This window comes from Nestor notabilis, unplaced genomic scaffold (genome assembly GCF_000696875.1).
Source record: "Nestor notabilis isolate BGI_N333 unplaced genomic scaffold, ASM69687v1 scaffold19252, whole genome shotgun sequence".
Lineage (NCBI taxonomy): Eukaryota > Metazoa > Chordata > Aves > Psittaciformes > Psittacidae > Nestor > Nestor notabilis.
The window spans coordinates 27,338-36,745 of NW_009918100.1; the positions used below are offsets into that span (position 1 = coordinate 27,338).

The window sequence follows — 9,408 nt, forward strand, 5'->3', positions numbered from 1 at the left end:
CTCTGCCCCGCGGGCTGTGAACGCCTGTTTTTCCCCTGGAGGCTGGCTCAGTGACGTCTTGGAGGCGTTAGCGCAGCGGGAGGAAAGTAGCTGTGTAGTGACTTCCACTTCTCGTTGCTGTCCTCCCACTCACCGCAGCTAATCTGGGTCCAGGCTGGGCATTTCCTAAAAGCAGCCTTAAAGGAAAAGGTCTGGGGGCTTTTCTCTCACTGTTGAGAAAGAGCAAATAGGAGTAAATCGTGTCTGCCTTTGCCGGCTTCATTATCTAATAGGATGTTAAAAGCACAGAACAGGGGTGAGCTTGGCACCTAGGGTGACCCATCACAGGGATTTTGCTGAGCACAGCAGTGTCCCCTTGGGCCAATGTCCTGTGGCTAAAATGAACCAGGTCATAGCCAGCCTTGGAGCCCCAGGAAGGGCTTCTCGTTTCCCTTCCTTTGAGCTCAGACCATATATTCCTGCTTCAGTCTGCAATTCTCCTTTCACCATATCTGGGGCTGAGTGACCATCTCTGGGCTTTATGTGTCCTGCAAACACCTATGCACAGGGGTGGTGTCACAAAAGGGGGCTGTAAAGTGTCCCCAGGTCAGCCAGAATGGGGCCCTGGTACAGCAGTGATGCACATTACTGCAGGGCTCCAGCCCCATGGTGATGTCCTGCCCCTCTGGTGATGCTGGCCTCAGGTTCTAGGACCTGACTTACCACCAAGCAGACTGGTAGTCCTCTGGTTTGCCTTCTGGCAAATTACAACACAGGGCTTGAGGGCTTTCCTGGGTGCTGTGCAAACCCAGGAGCCCTCATGTGATGGAGAACAATTAGTCTCAAAAAGAGGAATTTCCCAGTGGGGAATTAGTGGAAAAGACGCAGATAAGAGCAAGAGAAACCAAGAGTGCTCTGGACAGCCTCAGAAAGCTTCAGAGTAGGCATAGAGGCACAGGACCTCAGGTCCCTTTGCAAAGTAGAGCCATCTGAAATGCCTCAAGTGGGCGATTGCTGGTTTGGTTTTCTCCTGTCCCCTGACTCATCCTTCCTGATGAAGCCCACAGGCTTCCATGAACTTGCAGCTTTGCTAGAGCACTGGCAAACCTGTCAGCTGCAGGATGGATCCAGCGGTGCTGCTGAGCTGGGCAGCAGGACCTCGGGCATGGCATGGTGGTATGCCTGGCTCTCGTGGCATCCAGGGACATGCAGGCTTCAGCTCCACTCTGCTGGGGCTACGGGGAATGTGGGCATGTGGTGGTGGTGTTGGATGCTTGGCACAGGAAGAGGCTCTCCCTTGCCAGTTCCTCTGATGAGGGCCAACCATAGCGATGGGCAGGGAGGACTGCTCCAGCAGCAGATCCCTCCCTGGCTTCACCCTCGCTTGGCTTTATTCTCCACTCTTTGGGAGCCATCTGATGTGCTGTCACTCTTGTATCAGCTTGTGAGTCAGATCTGGCAGCCGCTCAACTTCAGAGTCTGTCCCACACAAAGCCACAGCTCGTGTTTTGTGTAAAGACATGAAAGTCAAAAGCAATGGGACCAAAAATGAGGAAGGAGGGAGCCTTGTGGAAAGACACTGTGGGGCTGGTCTTGTGGGTGAGCGGTGCAGAGGCTGGGGAGGAATGGTTGGCAATTTAGAGGAAAATGAAACAGGCTGAGGAGAAATGACAATTCTGCTGAACACTTGGATCGTGAGCAGCGCAGCCACTCGTGGTGCTTATGCTGGCACCTGAGCCGCTGCACTGGTGCTGGGACACTGCAGTCATGTCCCCACACACTGCTGGCTCCATGGCTTGAGGTGCAGATGCTTCCCAGCATCCCTGTCTTGTCAGTGCTTTCCCCTCAACCTCCATGAAATGCCACTTGGCATCCTTAAGACTGCAGGATTCATGTCTCCGTGCTACTGTTGCTGCCACCAGCTCTGGTATGAGGGACCACAGGGAAAGGAGGGCAGACCCATCTTCCCAACCAGAGGCAGGTAAGCACAGCAGCCCCTGCCCAGCATGCAGCCATGTCCTGTGTAGTCCATGTAGCCCTAGCAGAGGCAGAGGACCTGGTGATACTCAAAGACAAGCTTTGCATCAGGCATTGCTGTTCACCTAAAGCACCACATTAAAACCAAAGAGACACAGAAAAGAGCAGCCCCACATGTCAGCAGGAGAGGTTTTGGGTTCACGGGTCCAAACAACCTTTGAGAAAGCTGCCAAGTTTCCTTTTCATCTTAAAAATAACTGACTAATATTTGAATAGGAATAGCTGTGTTTTTAGTAACCTGGAAATCACCTAAGTCCAACAGCATGCCAGGTCTTCCTCCAGAGCCTCTGCAGCCCCTCTCTGGGGCAGCAAGGGCTGCAGCCCTGGCTCCACTACCCAGCCACTAGCCCCAGGCACCTGCTCAGCCAAGGGGCTGCCTGTGTCCATTAGGCAGGCTCAGGCAGTGTGTGGGGCTGCAGGGCTGGTTCTGCTTGCTCGCAGCCCTGCCTGGAAGAGCAGAGTTACCCTCTTCCCAATTGCCAATGCCTGGAGGTCAGAGCAGAGGAACTGCTGGACTTTCCCAGGCTGTGTGTGCTATTAGCACCTTGTTCAGCTAGCTGGGAGGGCGGGAGGGTGCAGCAGGGCTCCTAAGAGAGGTTACCAGCAAGGAGGATTTCACATGGGAGGTGCCGTGCACAACATGACATTTAACATCAGGTTGCTGGGGTCAAGCCCAGATGCACAGTTCTCTGTGACTTGCTCTCTGTAGGTGGCTTTGCAGAAACACCAACAAGCAAATAATTCCTGGAGCTGCCACCTGGATCTGCTTTCTGAGAACCCTCTTTCAGAAGAGGACGTGCAAGCTCGCACGGGCGCACACGCAGGGCCAGCTCAGGTCAACCACAGCAAAACCCTCTTGTGAGCCCCTGCACGCTGGTGGGACAGAGCCCTCAGAGGCACAGTGTAGCAAACAAAATGCTGTTAGTCATCTCTGTGAAAACTAAAGAGGAGAAGGGCAGGAACTGGCCCCTCTAGGGAGAGATGGGATGGAGAGTCCTGAGACAGTGGGATCCATCCTGGGCATTTTAGCCTCGAAATCAAGGGAGCTTTGAAGCAGGTTTCCTTCAAGCTTGGATGGCCCAGCTGCCTCCTGCCCTTCCGATGAGCAGGTGTGGGTGGGGAGCAGATGAATAAGGGACTTATGCTATGATTAATGCCAACAAAAATGTGCCTGGAAAACAGGGTGTCAGGATGGGACTCACGGGAGGCACCACACCACCAAACAGAGCCTCCTGGAACTGGGCCATTGGAGAGGTTTCCTTCCTCCCTGCTGAGCCATAAGAGGATATTCTGGACTTCTCAGTCATCTGGGGCTCACGGGAGAGCTCTGCTGGGTTGGACACAGCTGCACATCCCTTCTTCTCCCTCAGATGGGGCAGGAGAAGTGCTGAGTGGTCACACAGTGGAAAAGGGGGGCCTTGGGCAGGCTGGCAGCCAGGAGAGTGGCGAGGGGACCCTGATGCCTGGGATGCTGCTCATTCCCAGGACCAGGACCTCCTCTGCTCCCTGACTCTGGCCATAGCCGAGGCTCCTGCCCAGTGCTCCCCATTGCCTGGCTGTGGTGGCCGGCAGCAGAGGCAGGTGTTTTGCGTGCTGTGCCTGGAGCAGTTGGGAAACAGGCTGGTCGAACTGGTTTCCCTCCGCACCCGGCGCTGGCACTGACGTACGCGCCCGCTCGCCAAACATATTCTGCCTCGTCCCCGCGGCTCTGACTTCGCTCCGCACGGTGCTGCACGGCAAAGGATGGCTGTGCCGGAGCTGTGAGCACAGCCCAGCCCTGCTCCGGCCCATGGACGGGAAAGCCTCTCCGGTAAGGCACGGGCAGCTCCGACCCAGCTCTGTATCTGTATGGATCCACTTTCCTTAGGGGTTGGTGGAGGGCCCGGTTTCTCCCTGCTGTTCTCTGGGGTGTTTCCTTCGCAGCCTGTTGCTGCCAGTGGGGAGAAGGACCTGGATTGAGCTGCCTGTGGGGCTGCTGCCTCTGGCACATGGAGGGAGGAGGAATGCCTCCAGCATTCCCAGTGTCACCTTGTGCTGGCAGAGGAGGCTGTAGGGCTCCTGGCACCGCTGCTTTTCCACACTGGAATGGATTTCAAACTGGGGGGACTGGCTGATGGGGCTGGTGGGAGCCAGTGCTTCTTGGCACCCATGGGAGCTGCACCTTCCTGAGCCCTCCAGCATTCTCACCAGCACATCGGTAGCAGCAGCACACTGATACTCTCCTGGCGGGTTTCCCTGTGCTCTTTTGGGGCTGGGTTGCCCAGGGCCTGCTCGGTCTCAGCTGAGCATCCTGTCATGAGGAAAACATCCATCCGAGCCGGGCACTGGGCTCAGCCCACCCGGGCGAGGCAGTGGGTAATTACTGCACCGAGTGCTGCTGGCTGTGCCAGCGACATCCGGAACGTGCAGAGCCAGTAGTGACGGGGTTGGATGAGGCTCAGTGGGTCGGCCTGGCCCCAGCAATGCTTGGCAGTGTGGTCCTGGCTCTGGGTAGCCCCAAAAGCAGGCAGAAGCACCGTGTCTTGGTGTGAGCAGGGCAGGAACTGGGATGCCCGTGTACTGAGGCAATTACCTGATGTTGGATATCCACACTGGGCCACCCTGATTTTGTCACCTAGGTTAAATGGACCATTAGGAGTCTCGGGTGCCACCCTCATCTCTTCATCTTTCCGTGCCTCGGTTTGCCCATCTGTGGATTACTCACCCCCTAGAACATTTTCTGATCTCTGCCTGAAGAGCTGCTCACATGGGCATAGGGCAAGCTGTCCCTGGCTGTTGGGGCTGACTCAATCGATGGCACTTATCATCTGCACTTGAAAATGGTCCTTATGTGCTTTGGGATTCCACTTCCCCGTGTGTTGCCCCTCTACGACATCCAGCGGGAGCATCCTCCTGCAGCTCCTGCCTGGTTTGTCCCTGGGGATGAGGATCTGCCCCTTGCAGGGAGACACCATAGGATGGGTATCACCAGGAGGTGAAACAGGAGCTTTTGGGAGGCTTTGTCTCAGGTAAGTGTAAGGACAATGTCACTATTGTGCTTTCTGAGCACAATCCACATGCTACAGCTGGGTTAAGGAGATAGTTCTCTACCTGGAACAATGGGCTGTGAGCAGCAGAGCCATGGTGAGAGGCAGGCTGAGCTCAGCTGGGAAGCATCACCTAGTTAGGCAGCTTCCTCCAGCTATTTAAAGTCAGCTGCCTCCTTCCTCTCTTGATGCTCCAAGTCTTGGGTGGCTGCTGAGCCCAGAGCTGGGTCCCAGGCCTGGTTGCAACACCTCAGGTGTTGCCTGGCTTCCGTGCTCCCTCCCACTCCGAAACTGGCTGCTGGCTGGTTTCCCTGCCCTCCCTCCCATCACACATGGATCCTGAGCCTCCAGCCCAGCCCAAACCGCCCTGCCCCATGTGATTGCCTTCTGCTGGCATGGATTTGGTGGCCTTCCCTCTGGAGGCTGGTGTTTAGGCTCATGACAGGTTTAAGAAAGGGCTCAGGTAGGAGTCAGGCACTGTCTGCTCATCCCCCAGGTCCGGGAGTGAGGCAGAGTCCCCCTGCGTTTCCAGCATCCCTGTTCCCAGCTGTCAGAAGGTCAGCCCTGCCATGGGAAGGAGCTGACTGTGCTCCCCCTCCCCAAGCCTGGCTTTCAGATACCAGCCACAGCAGCACATAACACTCTGGTGGCTGGTGGAACGTTTGCAGGGAGGACGTCAGAACAACGCTCAAACCGCAGCCACGTGTGTGAGATAAGGCATTGCTCCGGGTCTGACTTTTACTCAAAAGCCAGCAAAGGATGAGTAAAGGGTTTGTGGGCAGAAGTCGTGGCTCGCTCGCTAGGGTAAGGCACGTTCCTTAACAGAAGTATCAGTGTAAAGCCACTGCTGTTTGTTTTGTGCTCCAGTAGCTATCCAACAGCAACCAGTTATGCTGGTTACCAGGAGCCTGTGGTAAAAGTTTTGTGAGCTTCTGTGATAGACCTAGAAAAAATAATACTTGGACTTTAGCCTTTGGAGGAAATAAGTAGTTAATAGGTCAGCTGGGTGTGAGAAAGGGCATGTGTCTCCTGCTAAGGAGCATTAAGAGCAATGTAACCTGTACCATAGCTAGGTGTTAATTTCAAACCTTTGCACACTGGAGATGGCAATGCTTTAGCATCCACCACCACTGGCTTACTGGTGGAGCTGGAAAGATTTGTCTTTAACAGCACTGTAATTCTGCTTATCTGTTAGCTGAAGGATGAGGCATGGGAAATACCAGGCATTAGAGAGAGGGTACAAATGCCAGTGTAAATAGCACTGCGTGAGTATTGATAAAACCCTCATTGATACTTAGAAGGGAGAAGTTCTTTTCCTAGGAAGGGTTCCTGCTATCCATATGTTGCTTTGTTTCTGTAGAGGAGCAGGACCTGCTGCAGCTCTGGCCGTCTTGCTGATTGCATCCCCTCTCTAACAGTGGCACTAAGGGTACCCGGGGATGTTTCATGGCATGCAGTATTTGCTGCAAGAACTCCAATCCCATTGGCATGACTGCTCAGACTCACTAAGAGAGGACACTACAGGGCAGTCTGCAGCCCTCCAGTGCCAGTCCTGCCCTGCAGAGCACCGTGGGGCTCTCCTGGCCTCCCCAGCACCTTTGGGAGAGCCACGAGAAGCTGAGCCTGCAGCAGAGGTGTCCTGAGCTTGCCCACATGGAACTCAGGTGTAGGGAAACCAATCTTTTGCTGCAGGCTGAGCAAATTCAGGCTTGTTACTGCTGCCTGGTGAGAAGGAATGAGGAGGGGTGGGCGATACTGTGAAACACAAACTGTCTTGCTCCTCTTACTGCATCAGGAGACCAGAGAGCTGCTCACTTCGTCCCCTGATGGGAGCGGAGAAGTGGCTCTTGGTGGCTGGTAGATGTTAGCGGTCACCATGCCCAGGGCCCGCAGGCAGCAGGAGGAGCTGGAGCCTGGGGTGCTGTGCCTGTGGCTCCACGGCTCATGCTCCCCGCTGCGAGCAGCCACTTCCTGAGGCACAGCAGAGGAGTTGGAGTGTGTCCTGTGTCCCCCGTGATGCTGAGGCGGGCTCTGTGCAGGGAGTGCGAGTGGCCACGCCGGGTGCGTGACTCAGGGGATAATGCCCAGGAAGTTACACCACTGCATTGCAAGAGAGGGCACAGCTGTATTTGCAAAGCACGAGCCTGAGCAGGCTCCTCATGTGCTCATTAGGGCTCCAGGTTCCCAGCAGGAAACACAGGGGTAGAGGAAATCCAGCTGGAAGGGGGCGACTTGGCGACAGCAGCTCCCGCTCTGCCCAGTGTCCCCATCCTCTCTGCCTGTCCTAGAGCTGTGCACCATCCCGGGTGCTGCTCACCAGCTTGGCAGGGAAAGGGATGCTTCTGGATACCAGGAAATGTCACCTCTAGCAACTGCAGGGCCAAAAACCAGACACAGGCTTCCTGAGGGATGTGTTTGAGCCAACTCCTGGCTGGTAAGCAGCTCCCTTGGAGGTGGGCTGGGTGTGGGTACCAAGCTGGCTGCACTGTCTGCCAAAGGATGCAGAGGTCTCTGTAGGGTTGCATGTAGCCCAAATTCAACTGGTTTCCCTTGAACAGGCTGGTGTAAGTGTGGTTTGTTGTGGCTGTGTGGTGCTGGGAGGCAGCGGGCTGAGGAGTGAGGCAATGGGGTGACCTGCCAAGGATGAAGCCCCGGAGGGGCTGTCACTGCCGTGTGCTGCCCAGCGATGGCCTTACCATTCCTGTAAGGCACGCAGCCATTTCTTATTGCCAGAGATGTATCTGAGATTTTACAAGAGGCAGAGGAAACAGCATTTGTTTTGGGCTTTGTATGCAGCTCGTCTCTGAAGGTAAATGAGTGGCTCTTGCTTCAGTAGCTGATGGGGTGCTTGGAAGAGCATATCTTAAGGAAAGGAAAGAAATACGTATTCTTTTAGAAATTCATGGATCAGGAGTGACACAACTGCAGAGCAGCATTCCAGGGTGCAGGATGTTTCAGGGCTTGGAAAACACTGATTATTAAGTATTACTAAATAACAACTGGAAATTGCCCTGTATTTTTCAGACGGCTAATTAAGGATAGATGCATAAATTGGGGCACTAGCCCTGTGGAACTGGGCCACAGTGTGACTGACCTGATGCCAAATACCCAGCTGATTGCTCTGATCAAAGCAATCAGTTTGGGAGATTTGGCCAGCAGCTATCTAAAGGGGTAGAGCTCTGTGACAAAGACGTTTTCAGCTGTCCCAGGTGGGGTACAGCTCAGGCTTCATGGTGCCGAAAGAGGCACCACAGTGGTAGCTCTCCACATGGTTCATGGTGCTGTGGAGGAATAGTCATCACAATGGATGGCTGTGTTGGGGAGCTTGGCTCCATGTCCTGGGCAGCAGGGTGGCAGCTCTTGTGGGCAGCAGTCATTGTCAGTAAGGGTGTCCTCTGCCCGCAGACCACTGCATCACCCAGCAGTGTGCGTCCCAGCCTCCATGCCTCTGCAGTCAGCAACATCTTCAGCGCCCGACCCCTGAAGCCTCAAGAAAGCGTCCTTGGCATTAGCTTCAAGCCCTACAGCCCGGAGTCCACCCCAGCCGTGGCCCCCTGCACGGCCTGTGAGAGCACACGTAAGAGGATGGTGCCAAGGGGGGTCTCTGGCCTTCCTGGCCCTAGGATGGGGAGGGATGGAGGGAGGCAGGGACCGAGTGCCTGTGCCCATTGCTGGCACAAGCCTCAGCCACAGACTGGCATTTCCCAGGGCCTGTGAAGGGTGCTGGGGGCAAGGGAGAGGATAGAGACCATGGCAGGATGGGGGGATGCCATGGGACGGTGTGGGGTGTGCGTGGCCCTGCTCTCGCATGTCTTGTGGGTCCTCTGAGCAGGGTGCATGGGGAACCAGCGAGCTCCTGGCATGTGCAGGTGGGCAGCAGGGTCTGGGCACGCTGGGGACACAGTGGCTCCCCCTGACCCTGCCTCTGCCCTGTTGCTAGGATCCTCCATGTTCAGATCTCCCTGCATGAGCCAGCGGCGGCTTTTGCTCATCTTCTGCGTCTCCATCCTCATCGTGCTGCTCGTTGCCCTCATCCTGCTGTGTGAGTCCCGGGGCATTGTAGAATTCCCTTGGGGGGTGACCACAGAGGGTCTGGGAGCCAGCAGAGGCTGTTAACAGCTACACTGGGAAGTGCCATAGGGAAACCCCTGCGCCTGGAGGCAGCAGGCAGAGATGTGGTCTTCCCATTCCCTGAGCATTCCTGACATCTGGTGGACAGGCAGGAGCAGGATTGCTAGGGAAACGAGGTCCACCACTTGGACTGGCTGCTGCCTCTGGAGGGACTGGGGAACTGCAACGTGCCTTCCTTCGCCTGGGCTTGCTTCAGTTGGCACCCACAGCAGCATCTCCGTTCGATCTCACTGAG

At 55.7% G+C, this 9,408-nt stretch overlaps 1 protein-coding gene across 1 annotated transcript in view; it reads left to right on the forward strand.

The window, feature by feature from the left end:
* Positions 1-3,805: 3,805 nt before the first annotated feature.
* TMPRSS13 (transmembrane protease, serine 13) overlaps positions 3,806-9,408 on the forward strand; it is an 8,788-nt gene continuing 3,185 nt past the window's right edge. Inside the window, 3 exon segments of the mRNA XM_010009550.1 lie at positions 3,806-3,826; positions 8,448-8,623; positions 8,981-9,084. Coding sequence (XP_010007852.1) covers positions 3,806-3,826; positions 8,448-8,623; positions 8,981-9,084 — 301 coding nt within the window.